Raw genomic sequence first — 19,892 nt, forward strand, 5'->3', positions numbered from 1 at the left:
ATAATCTCTATCACAGAGCGTATTTTGCATGCTGTGCCAAGAGCTCATTTTTTGGGTTATATTACACGCAGTGTGATTTTCCTTCAGCTCTTGTGCAACCTCTGACCTTTCCCACAGGCCCGGGGCATCGCCGAGCCGAGCGGGGCCGAGCCGAGCCGAGCCGAGCCGAGCCGAGCCGAGCCGAGCCGAGCCCTCCCCCGGCGGCGCGGCCGGCTGACGCGCTCGGCCTGCGCCCAGCCCCGCCCCGGCGGCCGTGTGCGTCCCATGCGGGGCGGCGGGGGCAGCATGGGCCGGGCCGGCGGCGATGGCGGCGGGCCGGCGGCCATGGACCCAGTGCGCAGCTTCGAGCGCTGGAAGAAGAAATACACCCGGCGGACGAAGAAGCTGCGGCTGCAGCGCAAGGAGAGGAAGCGGCCCGAGTGGCAGGTGGAGCGGGAGGGCATCGGCCGCCTGGTGCAGCGCTACCCCGAGGTACGGCAGCGGCGGGCGGGCAGCGAGGGGCTTTGCAGGGGCGGGGACGGGAGGGCACCCGACGGGTGGGCATGGCGGGCGGAAAAGCGGCTCCTCTCGTGCGATGTGTGTGTGGGTAGTGCTGTGAGGAGGAGGAGATGGGGGTCCGGGAGGGTTGTTCCTGGGAGGGGTGGGGAGCACCTCTGTAGCTGGCAGGGCTGTGCCTCTGGCTGTTGGCGGTGCCTGTAGGCAGCAGGTTTGTTGGGTGACGCTGCTCAGTGGCAGGCAGAAGGGCTTTCACCTCAGTGAAGCAGGCTGACCCTCCGTTCCTTCCCTATCTCCCCCCAGGGTGAGGAGGAGAGGGCGGTAAGCGCAGTCCCAGTGGCTGTGGTGGAGGTGACTGGGCAGGCTGTGGAGCCAGCGGTGGCGAGACCCTCAGGAGGGGAGTGAGCGCTTTAGCACAGTGAGCAGGAGGTTGAAGCCGGGGGTGGGAATGGTTGTAACCAGTGGCGCAGGGCCCTGCTGACCAGCCAACATGAATGTCTTGCTGTTGGAGATGGGATGTGTTTGTCTCCATGGAAGGTGCCCTGCTGGCAAACACACTAGAAGAGTATGTTGTTTAACCTCAAGTCGGGAAGTAGTATTTGAATATTAGAGCTAGGGTCATTGCTGTTGGTTCTGTTACTTTGAATTTCTCTGGGAGATGGCCAGCTTTTGAGCCATCCTGATTAGCAGAAGGTACTGCAATTGTGAATAATGCCTTAGATGTGCTCTGCTTGTGGTGTTACTCTGTGTCCTGCCAACTTTTGCTGTATTTGGAGCTACTGCTGGCGAGGAGCAGGGTAGGTATACTTTATGGAGTGCCCAGCATAGCTGATAGTAGAGACTTTTTGGTGGTTGTAATTTGATTGAGTAGAAAGTAATAAGTGGTATAGAAGAAGCATGTCTGTTACTGTGAAGAGGTTGTGATAGCTCCTTTGGTTAAGATTCAGCAAGTTAATATTCTGAAGCTTCACACAATCAATGGCTTTACTGGTTTGAAAGCAAATGGTATGTTTCCAAAGATGGGTCAAAATATTGCTTTGAATCAGATTATTTTTCAGGAAAAATAAAAAACAAAAAGACTTACCATTCATTGTTTTTATGATAAAAATTAAAGATGGTAACTACATAAATGGTTAATACATTTCGCTGTGGATAAATTTTGAGTTAACTTGTTTTGGCAATATCTTTCTACTCCCCTTAGAAATAGAGGACTTAGATGCTGACTATGAGAGCAGACTACTCAAATTGTTAGAAGCTTGTATTTTTGAGTGGGATGACCACTGGTAGCGTATTTGTCATGGTTTGAGCTCAGAGGGCAACTGAGCACCACATAGCCGTTCACTTCCCCTTCCCCCCATCCCAGTGCTGAGAAGGAGAAAATAAGCCAGGCTCGTGATTCAAGATAGGACAGGGAGGGATAAATCACCCATTATGGTTATGGGCAAAGGCAGACTCATCAGGGGAAGAAAAAAAGAACATAAATTTATTGCAGACACTAACAACAACTCTTAACAGACAGAGTAGGACAGTCAGAAGCATTGCACATCTTGAACACCTTACCCCACCACTCCCTTCTTCCCGGGCTCAGCTCTGCTCCTGATATCTCTACCTCTTCCCCCCAGCAGCGCAGGGGCAGGGAATGGGGGGGTGCAGTCAGTGCTGCTGCTTCTTCCATCTTTGGTGGGGGGAGCTTCTGGAACTTCTTCCCCTTGCTCCATCGTGGTCTCCCTCTCACAAGGGACAGCTCTCCACAAACTTTCTCCGACATGGGAATTCTAAATTACGAAAGTTGAAAAAAGACTTTTTAAATTGCGAGTTCTGATAGTTTTCTCCCTAACCCCGCCCACCTCTGAAATATTCTAGCTTAAAGCACATGCTTCTCAGCATGAGTAGGTTTTATAAAAATTACTCACATTTAAGATTTCTGAGTAACATCTGACAAAAGTTTAAATGTTCTGCTAGGGCACAGTGAAAATTTGGAATCTACCTTGCAAGAGCTTTGTCTTGAAATATGTCAAAAATGTGTTTTAATAAGAGTGCTATTACCTTTTATCTACAGATGAAAGTAATGCATTAAATTATTTTTCTTCTTTTTACTAGAGAGGACTAGGCTGAAAAGAGTAGTGTTGTCATCTAGGTGCTTTAAGCAGGTATAAACCCTCAGTTTTCTATAATAGGCAGCACCTGCAGAAGGCTTGGAACTTCAAGTAGATATAAGGCTGATCTGACAGCTCAGTAGCTCTTCACTTGAGGCCTTGTCTGGAATTGTTATCACAAGTTGTCAGGAATGTCTGAGGATCTTTTTGCTTGGTTCCTGTGTTGGGAGATTTCTGTTCAGCAGTCAGTTAAGAGATAAATGATACCTCTTAGAAATGCATGAGTTGTGTAAGCTCAGAGTTTCATATTTGGAAATCTCAGTTTATGGATGCTAGTATGCATTCAAAGCTGTGTAGTGTACCTTCCTCCTTATCTGCTCAGGCTTTATCAATACAGTGATCCCTTTATTATTTTTTTTTTTTCCCCTTGAGTTCTGTGGTTTTTTTTTTTTTCTGTCTTGCTGCTATTGATTGTTGTGAACTTTGGTAGTGGAAGCTGTCCACATCTTTTGACGATCTCCTATCTCCTAGAATGGACTTGAAAGTATTACATTTTTCATAAGATCTCTACATGACGTTTCAGCATTTCTGTAAATCATTGAACCAACTCATGGACTCAAGCACATGCTCTTAGGGTTTTTTGTGTTTGTGTGTGTAATTAATAGCTCTCAAGTATGCTGTAGAGGTGGATGCGTACAGAGAAGTAAATCTGTAGGTGTCAGGAAAATTAACTACTTTTTTATTGTGTTTTGTACCCTGTAGGACAGCTCTAAAAAATTAAATATACCAAGTGCTAGAGGTTGCTGAGTCTGGTGAGCTTCAGGACAGTCAGGTAGATGCATGATTGCATGTCCCAGTCAGGTAGATGCACGATTGCTGCAGCTCTGGATGTGCAAATTTGGGTGCTATGGAAGTTCTGATTTTTGGAGATTATGTATGTGAAATACTTAGCATGGGGTTTAATTGCAAGTTATGTTGGGCTTGTGGCGTGCTTCATTGTAGAAAATTTAGACCCTGCTTGCATAATGCAGTACCTTTTTAAAATGTGATTTTTTAAAAGTTTTTTTTTTTTTTTTTTTTTTTTTTTCTGAAGAATACTGCATTCAGTTTTGGACCCCTCAGTAAGACATCAGTAAATGGATTCAGTTCAGTGGAAGGCCATTGAAATGGTGGGAGCTGGAGCGCCTGCCCTGTGAGGAGGGGCTGGGGAAGCTGGGCTTGTCAGTCTGTAGCAGAGATGGCTTTGGGCTTGGGACGAGGACCTTATAGAAGCCCCCAGAGCCTCTGGAGATCACTGAGGAGGTGGCGTGGAGAGACACCAGGTGTAGGTTGGTAGACAAGAAACTTGGCCTGGAATAGTTTTTCCTCATGGGGACAGCCAGATGGAAGCACAGGTTGCCCAGAGAGGCTGACCAGTGTCCGTCCATCAACGATTTCAAGACTGGACTGGATGAAGCCCTGAGCAGCCTGGTCTGACCTCAGAGCTGACCAGTGGTGAGCAGGAGGTCGGAACAGAGTCCTGCTAAGGTCCCTTTCAGCCGGAATTGTTCTGTGATTTCATGATGATCTGAGCTTTAAGTTGTGCTGTTAGCCTGCAGGGTTGATTACTTAATAGTTTAGAAGAGCTGTTTGGTTTAGATCAAACTAGTATACATTGCCTGACGAGCTAACTTGGATCACATCATACTGAATTACTGTGTATTTATGTTAGCAGCACTTTAGAGAATGATACTTAATTTCTCTGCTTAGATTGTAAGCACTGATTAAATTTACTTTGTTTCAGATAAATGCAAGTGAAATTCAAAGATTTTCAGATTTTCCATTGTCAAAGAAAACCCTAAAAGGTGAGTACAGAAGTTTTTCTTGGTAAGTAATTTAAGTAAAAATGAATGTATTATTTATCTGCATCTGAACATTTTTTTTTTGCTTTAAACTAAGATTTAGATAAGCATTGTCATGTACAGTGTTTTCTAAACGGAGGAATACATCTCTGGGCAACACAAAAATAAAGTGTTTTTTATTTTTTCCTTTTTTTTTTCCCCTTCTTTTCTTCCTATTCTGGACTCTCTTATCTTCCCACACTGCAAATACTAGGATTGCAGGAAGCTCAGTATCGTGTGGTAACGGAAATACAGAGGCAAACCATAGGTTTGGCTTTACAAGGTAAAGATGTACTTGGAGCTGCAAAGACTGGATCAGGCAAAACTTTGGCTTTTATTGTCCCAGTAAGTAATTTACATCCTTCCATTTGTACTTAAACCAAGTTATCTGGGAAGTATTGGATGTCAAACAGCTTAGGTTAATAGATCCTGGGAGAGAAGTTGTAATTCAACTGATCTAGATGTTCTGAGAAAGCCAGGATACTAATTTAATAAAGCTGCTTGAGGTTCTGAAAGAAGTATATTTTTGGCACTGGGAGTATTCTGACACAAATTCCATTTTGATCCTTATATTAGTAGACCCTGTATGGTTTAGGATGTGTTTTGTTTTTCTCTCAGAAATCTGTTTTCTTGGTGCAACTCTTGTTGTCCAATTTTTTTAAAAACTGAAAACTAAATGTATGAAATAAAATGGTAAAATATCTTCAGTTCCTTAGACTTTTTTTAGATGAGTGGTTTTCACCTGTTTAAAATTTTAGGATTTGTACCTTATATAGCAAACTTAAGTTTAGTGATTGTGGACTTCCATTTCCTTGTCTCCTTTAAACTCCTTAGAAGTCACGTCTGCGTGCAAATGGGAAAACAGGATGAAAACCCCCTGTCATGGATAATACACGTTTGGCTGTTTTGCTCAAAACTTCATTCTCTGCATTTAATTTCTTCAAGTTGAAAGTATAATTGAGACATTTGTTTAAAGTGCATGTATAAGTGGATGCAAACCCCATCATGTTATGATTTAGTAAACAGAAAAATAAATGTTTTTTTTTTTTTTTTTTTTTTGTTGATTATAACATTACTAGCATTTTTGTGAACACAAATTTCTTTGGAGCCTATTGTGTCAGTAACTGTGGTAACAGTAGTAGGTGTTTTGAATACCCACTCTAGTTGAGAAGATTTATGCCTTATGCTTTTTTTTTTTTAATTTATTTTTTTATTAGTAAAGAATGAAAAAATGTATATGGCTTCATAAAGTAGTCCTGTGAACTTGAGAAACAAAAGTGAGATTGCTCAGTTAGTAAATCTAGAAGTAATTTGTTTTAGAAACCTTATTTTTAAACAGTTTTAGGGGGAAAAAAGTGATATGAGAGGATCAGGAGAGATGAAGTGAGGAAAAAAATTAATTGTACAAAGATGCTTAACAGTCTTCAGTATTTCAGAATGCTTCAGGTATTCATACCTATGAAATCATTGTGTCAGGATTAGCTGACTAAGTGTTTCTGCAGTGTGAATTCATAAAAGGAGGAGTAACCCTGGTCTGAGGTGTATGGCAACTTTAGTTGGAATGCTCTGTGTATAGCATGTGTGGATAGTACTGCTTCAAGCCTATAACCAGAGTTAAAGATGCAATAATTGACTCTTTGCTAATTGCTTATTCTGTTTCTGGTTCCCACAAAACCTTACGAACAGGGAAGTTTCTCATGTTTTTCTACATCTGATTTCCATTCTCACATAAATGATTAAGGCATAATTTCCAGAATTTAGCAGAGTAGGATTAATTGTCCAGTAAAATGCTTGCAATTTACCACCCATTACTATCTGTCATAGATTGGTTTTGGGGAACTTTGCTAGAGCAAGTATCCTTACCATCAATTGGAATTGATATACAGTCAAACTGTGTGAAACGCTTACTGGTGTTTCTTCAAGTCATTAGTTTAATTAGTGTGTCTTTATCTTTTTTTATGACACTTTTTGTTACATATTTGTTGTTGTTTTCCTTCTGAGATTTATATAATGAGAATATGGTCATTTTTTCAGGCTTTGGAACTCCTGTATCGCCATCAGTGGACTTCAGCTGATGGACTGGGAGTTTTGATAATATCACCTACCCGGGAACTGGCATATCAAACCTTTAAGGTTCTGCGTAAAGTGGGAAGGAATCATGAATTCTCAGCTGGCCTTGTCATTGGAGGAAAGGTGTGTCCTCTCTTGGAGATTGGTGTATGGAAGCATAAATGAGTGCTATATTAAGGACTAGTTTAGGAGGGAAACCCTGGAAGTGAAAAGTTAGGGAAGAGAGTAGTTATTGGGAAACTATCAATGACCCAGTTGTTTTCCTGTCTGTGTACTCTGTGTCTTTTGAAGCTTTTGCATATTTATAGTTGTTCCAGGTTAAATGACTGGATGGACCTTCCTGCCAAGCCTTCCAGAACTATCCTGTTAATTTAGATTATTCTGGAATACTTTTTTCTTAAGCCACAAGTGTGAGCATGCTGAAGAAATTGTAGTATTTGTAGAAAGAGGAAAAGGCTGATCCTTGACTATTTTTTCTAAAAACTATCAATAGGTTAAGCTGGCCAGACCATCTCTGGTACTGGGCTTCTAGTGTGAACAATTAGAGCTAATCTGGTTTAACTCTTTTTCAGGATCTGAAAGAAGAGTCTGAGAGAATCCACCAAATAAATATGTTAATTTGCACTCCAGGACGGCTTCTACAGCACATGGATGAAACCTCATATTTCTATGCATCTGATCTGCAAATGTTGAGTAAGTTTTTTTAAGTACTTGAAAGTACTCAGAAATATTTTGTAATGGTTCATAATTGTGTGGAGCACTTTCTTAGTTAAAAAGTTTATTCTAGTCATGGTATGTAGATGAAACGTCACTTAAGTTTACACGTACAAATTTAAAACAGGAAACAACAAAACCTTTCTTGTGTGTACTTTCTCTCAAAGCAATTACTGAGCAGGCCTTCCTTTGGATGATAAGAACAAGTAGGTGAGTTAGTAAGGAACCCAGAATCAAATGTAGTGCCCCATATAATCCTTTAGATCTGTCTTGGCTGATACTGGCCTTGCCTTTCTGGATATAGCTGTCGTGTTTTTTCCAACATGATATTTAACTATATGGAATATCCATTAGAGTGTGTATTTTGGGCCAGTTCTAGAGAACACTTTTCTTTGAATTTCATTGTTTTGTTAGCATTGTTAACATTGTTTCTTTTCATCCTTCCAACCGGAACAAAAATTTCAGTGTAATGTAAAGGCTTGCCTGTCTCTGAGAACTGTGCATAATCTTTAAAATAGCTTGAGGAATTTGGAAGTAATTAAGAAGCTAATGAAGTCGATAAAATATGAAATTATGCTTGCTACACTAGTACAATTCATGGCAGTTAGACAAGAATTGCATTACATGTAGGCGCTTTTCTTAAAGATTTATCCCTGTGCTGCTCTGTTTATTTCCTTTGTTTCAATGGTAAATGCGGCTTAGGTACAGGAGAGTCTGTTTTGCTCTGTCATGAATAGTACAACACTGTTTTATATTCCATGCTTTTGCTTCAGTAATAGAACATGAATTTTTTAATTTGCAAATTGATGAACTGTTGACTTGAAATGCTGATCTCTTATGCTTCAGCATGTGAAACTGAGGGCTGTGGTGCATAGATTATGGAAAATGCTATAACTTCTATTGCAGTTTTTAAAAAAAAACATTCTATGAAGTATATGAATATCTAAAGAGAATCCTGTCATATACAGTAATTAAGCTAATCACTGCAGTTTAAGTAGGCATGGATTTTTATACCATATGGATTTAATATATGATTATTATATTTTTTAAAGTAAAAAAAGCTAAAACCAGATTTTCCCAAATCTCTCAATTCAGTTCTTGATGAAGCTGATAGAATTCTAGATATGGGGTTTGCTGATACAATGAATGCAATCATAGAAAATCTACCTAAGAAACGCCAGACCTTGCTTTTTTCTGCAACACAAACAAAATCTGTGAAAGATCTTGCACGACTGAGTCTGAAAGATCCGGAATATGTTTGGGTTCATGAGAGAGCCAAATTCAGGTATGCTAGCATAATGGTTTCTTTTTATGGATGGGTTAAACAGATGGTGATCCTACTTAACTGCTTCTCTAACTGTCAGTTCTGTGAATTGAAAGTTACCTCATGTATCCTACTGCTTCCTTCAGTGTCTGATGCTGCTTTGTGCCTTCCTGAATGCAAGGAATTTCCAGATAAGGGAGTACTAGTTCTGACTGATTCATTACAAGGAGGCTGAACCTGGACTTTCCCTGTGGCTCCTCAGGCACCTTCTCAGACTGGAAAGTTTTCTTCCTCAGGAGCAAGTGCCCGAGTGGGTTATAGCCTGGATTGGAGTAGTGTCATGGGTGTAACAGCACCCATTTCTGAATTACCACTTTTTTCTGTTGTTTGGCTTCCTTGTCTCCTGTGTGTGCATACTTACTGTGCAGAACCACCAGATGTGTTGCACAAATACAGTTCTTCTGTCTGCTGTTGACAAATCTGGCTTTCCAGGGAAATGCTACCCTATTAAGAAAGTGCAGAATGACAGTCTTGTTTGTGTATTCGATATTAGGTGCCCAAAGGAAAGCATGTGGCATTAGTCTATGTGCAGTAAGTCTTGTGGCTTCCTGAATTTTTTTAAATATGTGAGAGAGCACAATTAGATAATAAGCTGAATCCAAAACCAGAAAGTAGTGTGGTGTGTTTGTGGTTTTTTTTGTTTGTGTTTTTTTTTTTTTTTTTTTTTTTTGTTTTTTTTTTTTTTTTTTAGAATTTACTGCCTTAGAAGATAATAGGTTATTGCCTTATGAAGGCAGTTTCCTCTAGAAGACTTAGAAAGTGAAAGGTACTGTGGTGCAATTCAGACTGAATAGCAGAATTGAACCTAGAGCAGTCTTGCGATTTCATTCTCCCAAGGGGCCACCTTTAGTAATCTTGAATACCATTGGTCTTCTTAGGGTGAAGCAAAGGGACTGTAAGAGATAAGCATTTAGATGTATTTCAAGGACAAATATGCCAAAGATTTTTTTTTTAAATGTAATTTTATTTTGTGAAGAATAGAAAGGTGAGTTAAGATGACAATTCAGAGCTTTACAAAGTCACTTTGCATGTCAAGGTGTAATCAGTAGAAGTACATCAGTGGTCTTTTTGTGCATGATTAGACTGTGGTTTGACATTGCCTTAAGCACAAATGATGCTTTAATAGGATTAATAGTCAAAATTGTATTATAAGTCAAGGTGGTTTGAATGTTGCTGCTTAGACATGGAAAAAGTTTTGTTTTCTAGTAGTAAATGAATTTAGAAGTAATGTCAAAAGTTGTCCGCCCCTCCCCACTAGCTTTTACTAAGAAAATTGGTTCATCTTTCAAGACTAGCCTTCTAGTGGAGCTTCTAAGACTTGTTCCTCAAAGTGGGAGAACTTTCTATCCTGATTCTTTTTATTTTCTCCTTTTTTTGAGTATTTATCAGATACTCTTGACTTAAAAGAAAGGTCAGGCAGCTCTGTAGATATTGTATGCCTGTGTATTCTCTCTCTTCCTTTCTTTGCTTTCTTATTTTAGTGTTACAGGAACTAACAGTATCTAAATGTACCTTTTGGGGGATTTTCTTTTTTTTTTTTTAGTACCCCAGCAACTTTGGATCAGAATTACGTTGTTTGTGAGCTTCAGCAAAAAGTAAACATGTTGTACTCTTTCCTGAGAAGTCACTTGAAAAAGAAGAGCATTGTGTTTTTTGCAAGCTGTAAAGAGGTATGGCTATTCTCCCCCTTTTCCCCTGTAGCATTTTAAAACTATTAAAATGAAGATATTTGTGTAGATGTCAATGCACATGAGATAAGATTCCGGACTAGTTTGCAACAGGAAATTGGGGGAGGAACCAAACATCACCTACTCCTATAGGCATGCCATGCAGGGAAGCTCAGTGACCCAGGCTTGATGCAGGAAGGTCCTGGAGGCCTCAGTGTACTCAGCCATTTTTGTGCTCTACTGTTAAAAATGAATGCTAAAAGTTATGTCAGTGTGGGCCAGGTATTTCAGTTTTGTCTCATGACATATACTTTGTAACCCAACCACGAAATATTAATAGTTGTACCTACTTTCTTTACTAGCTTTTAAATCTGCCTATATAAGACATTATAATTGTGAAATAGTGCAGGGAGAAGTTTTTCTTATGGTTATGGAAGAAGTAATCCTTCAAGTACCTATTTGTATAAATGTCCTGTGACTATTCTATTGAAGTTATTTGTATGTGTTTGTATGGCGCAGGTACTTATTCCTGTAGCTAGTGCATGTATTGAGTATTTTACAACGTACAGTGGTCTAGTAAATATTCACTGCAGTTCTTCCACTTGTGTGAGAGGTTACAATGTTTTTGTTCTGAAGTTGGCTGGTGAGTACAGTGAGGTGATAGGCTTAGTTGTACAGAAATTTTCTGAGCTGCAACTGTTCCTGAAATATACACATTTTCTGCAAATATTTTCTTAAAAGAATATAATAGCTGCCTGCTATAAAATAATACTGCATAATGGTACTATATGTGAGAGTAAACAGACTGCCTTTATAAGAGAAGCTGTTGAACCTTTAGTGAACCAAGACTGTAGACTGCTTTGAGTTACAAGCATAAGACCCTACATCCCTCCAGTATTGTCTAAATGCAGTGCTTCCAATGGGCTTCCGATACTTTGGTCCCTTGCATACAGCCTAACTAGTCATGTCCCAAGTCATTCTTGCTGTTACCTACTCTGGTTCCTTTTAGGAATGCCATCAAAAGGCATGCCAATCTTGTGCAACAGTTCATTTCCTCTTTTAGCACCTGGGCGTGTGACAGAGTCTCAAAATAATGTCTCTGATGTGGAGAAAAGGATTTTATTTGATGTGCTAAATCAGTTGCTATATACTGCTTATGATCTTAACAAGTTTAACACTGCATGGTAATTTTTTCTTTTTCCCCTCATTTGTGGGGTAGGTCCAGTATCTATTCAGAGTGTTCTGTAAGCTTCAACCAGGCCTTCCTGTACTGGCACTCCATGGCAAGCAGCATCAGATGAAGAGAATGGAAGTCTACACTTGTTTTGTTCGGAAAAAGGCAGCAGTACTTTTTGCTACAGATATTGCAGCTCGTGGCCTGGGTATGTACCCACAGAAGCAGTAGTTATTCACAAAGTGACGATCTAATGCTTTTGAGAATTTATCAGACTTTATGCTCTGAAGACCAACCTGATTTGTAAGAATGAAACTGTAGATTGCTTAAGAGCTCATTAGAGTATCTCAGATAATAGTAACTTCCTGGAGTTGTGCTGTTTCTTTGCTGAGAAGGCCCACTTCATTTGTGCTTATTTTTTCTGTTTTGCCCCTGAAAGACCTATGTTGTTGCTAGTTTTATAATGGCATTTGTTAGTGAGGTAGTTGGTGGAAGCTGTCCTTATTTATTTAAGTTTGTAGACAATCTAGTTTTTCCAGCCATATTCTGTGACAAATATCTGGAACAAGAGAAAATGGAAATAGTGATGTATTTGCCTACAACATGGTGTAAGGCAAGATTTCAACAGTTTTAAGTATTTCTGATGTGTCTGTATCCTGTGGGTTATTCCAAAGGATATAAAAAATTACTAACCTACCAGTATGTGGAAATGAAAACCTGAAGAAATTTTAATGTCTAAACTATGAATGGCATTATAGGACTTTATTCTGAAGGAGGCAGAAAAATAGATGAGGGGAAAAAGCAAGAATTGTTTTCGCTTGAGTTTCTTACCTCTGGTCATTACCTGCTGTACCCACTGAGTTACAATTTACTTTGTTATATTCTCAGTGGGTAATTTGGATTTTATTTTTTTTTTTTAAGTACTTGGAGGCATTTAGATATGACACAAGACTGTTTTCAAGAGTCTACTTGTTCTTCTTTCAGATAGCAAGCTTTGTTGTCCAAAACGTAAGGTTTTGTCAGTATGCTATAAAAGCAAGGAAGGTGCTCTAAAACCAAAGGTAGAAATGAACACTGTTTATCATACTGCTGAAAACTCACTAGTGAGGATCTGATGTGGGAATGGTTGTTTGGGTTTAGAGTGTAGGTGTAATTGTGGAATGTGTAGCTACAGACTTGGTCAGGAAGTAACACAGGCTTACTCCAGTGCAAAGTATGCTGCTGGTGGATGAGGTGCAGCAGTTAGAAAATGCTTATTAATAATTTTACTCACATTCAGCGTTGACTTTTTGTCAGGCTTGGTCACCCCCTCCCGTCTTTGAGAGGAAATATGATACTTCTTTATGTGGACAGATGTAGTGCTGTCTCGCCACAGTTAACTTCAAACCCTCCTGGTGTAGGATATTGATATTGTAGGTGAAAAGTGGGTCACATATTGTTATTTAATTATTAAATGTAGTGGTGTTTTATCATCTGTGTGACACAAAGCATGTCTGTTCTTGTCAAGTGTGAAATTATGTTCCAGTCAGTGCACTGTCAAAACTTAGGAAACGACGACACCATTAATTTTAGCTTTCTTTGATGAAGAGAATGATTGCTTATGATATGCTAATACATGCAGTTAATTTTATTTTTATTTCAGAGGTTGCACCCAATGTCTGTAAATGGGTCTAAATTATGGTTCTAACAGGAATTAATGCTCCAAGTAATATGTTTCTCTTGAATAAGAGGGTTTTGAGTACAGTGTGCTTGAATTTTGACACATTTACTCTTTACACAGATTTTCCATCAGTCAACTGGGTCGTTCAGTTTGATTGTCCAGAAGATGCAAACACATACATCCACAGAGTGGGAAGAACAGCCAGGTTTGTTTTCACTTTTCATTAATATTTTAATGTTTAAAACCAGATCACTATAGAGACAGATAATTGCCTGAAGACTCAGTTCAGTTGGAAAAAAAGAAAAATGTCAAGGTATAAACTGGAAAGAAAGAGGGGCTGTTATCACCAAAAGACCCTTTTGATTAATTGAGAGTAATGGTTTGACTTAATCGTCTCTTAGTGAGCTTCAGAGGCTCGTTACAGCAGACAGGAAAAATACCCCCAGTTGTTTAATCTGATCAGGGAACATTAGTAGTGAGGAAGCAAAAATCTTCTTTTGCACTTGTCAGGATTACCTCAAAGGCTGAGTTGATCATATTTGTGGGTGGAAAAGCTTGTTTTGCCACTACCATTTATAGATAAAGAAGGCTTTATACTGTGGATCCATTTTCTTTGTGTCATTGAAGACTCTTCAAAAGAATGGAAATATTTCTTCCGTATTTTAATTTGGGGAGGAAGGAATCAAATAATGTTAATTACAGGTTAAATTTTTAATTTTATAAGTCTTTTGTAGAATTATATTCTTAGGGATAGCTTTAGTTAAAATATTTGTGGCTTAGCCTTTGTGACAGAAAGGAGTTACCCAGAATTACTGTTGAAAACCCAGTCCTTGATCTCTGAAGTAGGTTTTTAAGAGAAACAGGAGCTGTTATTGCGTATAATTCAGTAGATCAAAAACTTTACGCAATTATCTGAAAGAAAAAATGCAAGACCTGGAATTATATCTTGTAAATAATTTGTACTAGGATTTGCAATATAGGCTGTTGTCAAACCTAATGACATAGTAGTTGCTTAGAGTAGGACTTTAGCACTTTAGTAGGAATTTGAAATCTGTCTTCCTGGATCAGATGGCATTAAACTTTGGTGACTGTAATTGGAGTGTGTACTTCCAGCCCTCTTTTAGAATGTGGAAGTTCTAGCCGTGTTTTCATTGTAATTGGTAACATTTCTGCTCCATTCTATCCTGTGCTCTCCATTTTCTATCTACCTGTTATAACAGAAAGGAATAATAAATTTTTAAATGCTTTTGTGAAAAAACTGGCTACGAGCAAAATCGGCAAGTGTTATATATAGTGAGGTAAAACATGTAGCTCTTTGGCTAAATTAAAATCTACATGTAATCCATTTAATCTCATGCTTTACAGTTCAGAGAAAAACATTTAGGCTTAGTTAGAATTCTAGGGTTTTGCCTTTTTTTTTTTTTTTTTTTTTTTTTTTTTTTTTTTAATCCTGCATGGCTTCCACAGAAGGCTTGTAGTTTTGTCTTTATGGCATACTGTCATCTTGGACGGGAAAACAATATATTTGGTGCTATTTAACTGGCAGTTTCTAGGAGGCTTGTTGAGCTCTCCCCAAGATGTGTTGCTGAGTTAAAGCACCTCCCTGTAGTTATCCTCTGGTCTTTTTCTGATTCCCATTAGGTGCTGAGAAAAATGATTGTAAGTAGGTTTAGGGAGGGGCAGGATGTACATAAAGACAAATAACTCCCTTTTCTACAGTGCTTTTAATAAAAATGTTGCTCTGATGAGGATGTTAGCCTTGCAACCTTAATGGTCTGTATACAGCATACTCTTAAATACAACCTTCTGTGATTGCTTGAGGGACAGTCTTAGGCAGAAAATTGGGGCAGATCTGTCCCATACGCCATGGGCTGTGCTGGATGCCTGCCCCTTGCTTCGCCTGGCTGTTGTTTACATTTCCTTTTATGTGAATTTTTCAGTAGCCAGCCCTTACTGGAACTGAGAGTACATCTGAGAGGTTTGTTTGAGATGTCAGGGTGGTGACTGATACTGGAAGCAAATTCCTTCTGTAGGAAAAGCTTTAGGGATATTTTCTGTTTCGTAATCCGACACAAAGATCAAGGAAGGTTCTGCCTACACTGGGCTTTCATTTTGGAGAAATGTACAGGCTCTCTTTGTCCTTAAAGTAAAGTGGTATTGGAAAGAGATCAGTTTAGTGAATTTAACAGCGTGAAATAAATCTTTGAAAATAAAACAAGGGAGATATCTAATAGTTTTAAGTAAATATTGTGTACTCAGTAAATATGCTAATACAGTTTTAGATGTGGATAATTGAGAATGTACTTCTTGGTGAACTCCTAAATGTTGAGTAAGAAACTTCACTTGTTTTCAGTAGCTACAGTTAGTATGAGAGGCTTGTGTTTTTTCTAGAAACGTGATAAAAATGAACTGAACTGCAGTTTAGTAGTCCTTATTAATGAGACTAGAGATAATTACAAATTTTCATGGGTTATGAGAGTGTGTAATTGCATAGAATGAAAGTTAAATTAAATATCTCAGATAATTAAGAGACTATGTTAAACTGTAATTAAAACTGGGATGCCAAATACTGTTTACTTTTGAAATCAAATTATTTTGTGATACAAAAGTAAATATGAAAGTCAAGAGAAATTGTTTTGGGGATGGGGCTGAAAAACCTTTGACTGAAAATTGTGGATGTGTTCCCATATCTGTTTTACAGTTTTGCAAAGCCTTATTTAAGATGAAAGGTAATGATTGATTTTTTTTTTTTTTTTTTTTTTTTTTTTTTTTGGTGTAAGACCACTGTGTTCCTTGTGTTCCTTAAGTAGCACTTCACTTGTGTTTTATCCTGCTGAGGAACATAAATTGCAACTCCTGCATTTTTGATTTATGATTAAGTAAGATCAAGAAAATCTGGATATTGTCCAGTAATGCTTTTACTTTATAGTAGAACTGGCATATCTTGAGTATGTGTGTTTTTTTTTTTTTTTTTTTTCTTTTTTTTTAAACTTGAAACGTGTGCTACAATTGGAGTGATTGGAAGCTGTTTCTTCCAACTGCTTTTAAAGTATTTATTTAAAGTCTTAACTTGCTCAGTAACAGAATTTCTAAAATACTGACAGTATCATGTCTAGGCTCATAAATATTTTTGGCTATAGTTTTATCACAAACTTTTGGAGAACTCTGTAACTTAATATAATAGATCACAATGTTTTCCTGTCCGTTTTAGTTTCAAAAATTCGAAGTAAATAAGAGCTGCTTGTAGCCATGGTCTGCAAAACTGATTTCTTCTGGCGTTTAATTTCTATTGATGCCTTTTGTTCTGTGGCCTATGAAGCCTTCAGTTGAAAATATCTTTGATCAGTTTTGTGAAACAAGTTACAGTGCCACTAGGGGACAGCAGAAGATAATTTTTGAAGCACATTGATGCTCACTTTTTTCCCCCAACTGTTTTTCCAAATGTAATTTTTAAGTTGTATAGCGTGAAAAAAACATTTACTGGAATGTTTTTATTTCAGTTGTGATTGCACTGATGAGTAGAAAAGACACTGGAAAGCCTATTTTTATCCTTCTGTTCATGTATAAATATCTTGTATTTTGGGTGTACCTGTATCCTGGTATGTCTCAGTAATTAATTTATTTCTTTCTTAGCATTACATTCCTCCGTCTGCTCCTTCCCCCCCCCCCCCCCCCCCTTCCTTCAGAGGCTATTAAAAACTGTTACTTGAGTTTAGTGATTTTTCTGTCAGGAGTCTTTTTTTTTAAGGACCTTGGTAGTGGAATATTAAATGGAATAAATATTTTTGCTCTGCAGTTTTTATCTGTGGAATGTCCAGAATTTTATATAGGCTTTAGGTCTGACTCAGGCTGAGACATCTGATGGTATTTAATCCAGGCTAGTTGGTTAGGTTTCTTAGGTGCTTAAACTGATTTAGGAAAGTCACTGTAATTTTGTTGTTGTCCTTAAACGTAGTGTGTGTATGGGCATATCCATGTTCTGTCTAGCTCTACATATGCTGTTTTCCTTTTCATAAATTATATTCTGAAAGCAAATAAAAGTCCATCTTCCCAAAGCAGGATGCTCTATTGCCTACCATCTTTGTACTGGCTGGTATGATGATTAGAGCCAAGAAGTATGAATAAGGACTTCAAAGATCTATAGTTTTTTGATGCCTTGTGGATAATGAAGAATACATGCACATCAGATTTTGGAAAGGTGAAAGGGGCAGGTCATAAATTGATCTTAGTCTGTCATGAAGTAAAATGCTTTGAAGCATGCTCATTGGGACTCTACTTAAGTATTTGCACATTATATGTGTGGAAGTGAGACTAATAAGCCTTTAGAGTGAGTGATCCTTGCAAGTGGCAATAAAGCATTAAAAGTGTAGTGACTTAATGGAACTTTTTTCAATGGTGGAAACTTGATTTTCCCCCTTTCCCCTCCCCTCCCCCCAGTTGGCAAATATATCCCTGGGATACATGCCTTGGATCCTGAATAAACAGTACAGTCAAGGTGGCAGCTCCTTGTTTGATTATTTTGCTATATTTAAGACCCATTGAAGCAATGTTACTGATGTTTATTTTAAAATAAATGCAGTATTTAGATTATCTTGTATGTTGTCATTCTAACTCAAGTTAAATAAAACTAGCTGCTAGTAGAGGTCACAAGAAATTGTTGACACCACATATTTAACTTGCAATTCACATTATTAAATTCTCTAAAACTAAACACTGTACCCTAGCAACGTTCCTGACAGTGGCCTGCAATTCTGCAGTCATACTGACCAGCACTGTGTTATCTGTTAGAATTCTCTTCATAATGGCGTGGTATGAGTGTTCCAATACACTGAGATATTAAGTGGCTAAGGTTATTACCTGCTGATATGAAGCTATACTGCAAGCTGTAATAAAAAAATAAATAAGCACATGTATTTTAATGCAGTGGAGTGGACACAGCTGCTGTGGAAAATGGGTTGCTTACCATCTAGGCTGGAGGACCCAACAAACTCCCAAGGCCCTTTGAATTCAATTTATTCTGAAACTAGCATGATAAGGTTGGTGAGCCAGTGCCTATTGTCTATTATTTCTTGTGACTAAGTCTGTCTGGCAAATGAGGACAACTATCTGGTACGACTGAATGAGGGGGATTATGGTTTTGTGGTATAAATAAAACCCAGTTGCATGGTTCTCAGAGCTTGGCAAGAGATACAAATGGGCTACTGCCCAGACAGGAGAAGGCAAAGGGTATTAAGTGATTGGAGGAAACCAAACCAAACCCTAAAATAAACATACTCTGAACCAATGTCTGACTTCATAGCAGTATTTACTGATAATTTTTTTGGAATACTGAGCTAAGGTCTGTGCAAGGGAGAAATAGGAGTGAACAAAGCATTAGAGGTGAGCTAAAGCAAAAAGAAAAAATTAAGCCAGTTTACTTTTTGTTGTTTGTCTTAAATGCTCTGTGGGCTGTTGCACTGTTCACAACCCATGGGAAAAAGCTCTTTTCCCTGGCTGAATTGAAGAACCAGAACACGGACCATCTGCAGCATTTGCTCAGCTGTGAATAGCAAGCATGCTTTCTGGTCTATTGTAATTTTTGTTGAGCTGCGTTAGTAGGACTTACTGTAGATGATACAGCAGAGTTTCAGTTAGCAGTGCACACAGATCTCTTGTTAAACATTTGTTTTAAAGAAAAATATTATAAAAAGAGACCATTGATCATGTAGATGGGATAGAAATTCTGATATTCATGCATTTGTTTTCTGTGCTGATTTGTCACTTAAAGAAAACACAATAAAAATCGCCACATTAGGGAAGAAACCCAGCAGTGTAAAAGGTATGATAAACAGTAGATAAAACTCTTCTTGCTCCTGGGCTTGGAGAAGAAATGTTTTCTCAGTTTGAAGCTTGGATTTCACCAATCCTCATCATGTCAGAAGGCCTGGAAGGTAGTATAATTGGAAAAATCGGAAGTTTTGACTGAATTGAGCCCTGCATGAGAGACCTAAAGCTGTTGCTTTCTTTAAGAAATATGTTTAAAAATGGTAGCTTGTATAATCAGATTTAATAGTTGAATTTTAAAACAAAACTATGAATTATTAAATTTCTGTGAAAGGCCTTAGAGGTGGATACGGATATTAGTTTCTCTTTGTTGAAGGATAGTGTGTGGGTGAACAGATTTATTTGTATGCATATCAGATTGAAATAGGTCTTCTCAGAATAAAACTGTCCATTTTGATATGTTTTGGCTGTATTTTTATAGATTGTTCCTTTATGTGAAAAGAGTGCAACACAGACAAACATCTATATCAATGAAATGCTTTTTTCTTCATTACTGTAGTTATTTTATCAAGGAATTGAAAAGAATTTAAAAATAAAATATAAATTACGTGCTAGAAGTAGTAGAACTTGACTCATTCTAACTTTTTCCTAGTCTGTTATTATATTAAACATGATTGTTAGGTTTTTAGCTAACCTGTAGATTGGGAAGTCACTGGTTGTAACGTAGCTTCCAAAACCTAGATGTATATTTGCATACTCAGATGGTGATTCTCTCTTTTCAAGTACTTCTTACAACAGATGAAGAACTATACTATGACAGGTTTTTTTTTTCCCCTCACCATCAAGTTTCACCTGCAATAGTGTGTACGTTAACAAATACCTGTATAATTTCACCAGCATAGTTTTTCAGTCTTTACAGGAGTAAATCTTTGTTCTAGAAGCAGGGATCTGTTCTGCTTTTTGAATTTTGCTTGTTAGCTATTCCACGTGATGGAATTGTCTTGTTCTGGATTCTTTATGGAAACTAAAAGTGTATGCAAAGGTTTAAA

At 38.3% G+C, this 19,892-nt stretch overlaps 1 protein-coding gene across 1 annotated transcript in view; it reads left to right on the top strand.

Annotated features, from left to right (window-relative positions):
* Positions 1 to 230: 230 nt before the first annotated feature.
* The window catches only part of DDX10 (DEAD-box helicase 10), a 188,946-nt gene continuing 169,284 nt past the window's right edge, over positions 231 to 19,892 (top strand). Inside the window, exons 1-9 of the mRNA XM_032990776.2 lie at positions 231 to 471; positions 4,375 to 4,435; positions 4,686 to 4,816; positions 6,506 to 6,664; positions 7,114 to 7,234; positions 8,351 to 8,540; positions 10,123 to 10,249; positions 11,466 to 11,628; positions 13,201 to 13,285. Coding sequence (XP_032846667.2) covers positions 265 to 471; positions 4,375 to 4,435; positions 4,686 to 4,816; positions 6,506 to 6,664; positions 7,114 to 7,234; positions 8,351 to 8,540; positions 10,123 to 10,249; positions 11,466 to 11,628; positions 13,201 to 13,285 — 1,244 coding nt within the window. The 5' untranslated portion in view covers positions 231 to 264. The remainder of the gene's footprint in view (positions 472 to 4,374; positions 4,436 to 4,685; positions 4,817 to 6,505; positions 6,665 to 7,113; positions 7,235 to 8,350; positions 8,541 to 10,122; positions 10,250 to 11,465; positions 11,629 to 13,200; positions 13,286 to 19,892) is intronic.

Source organism: Tyto alba, unplaced genomic scaffold, assembly GCF_018691265.1.
Source record: "Tyto alba isolate M040663 unplaced genomic scaffold, T.alba_DEE_v4.0 Super-Scaffold_2, whole genome shotgun sequence".
In the NCBI taxonomy this organism is placed as follows: Eukaryota; Metazoa; Chordata; class Aves; order Strigiformes; family Tytonidae; genus Tyto; species Tyto alba.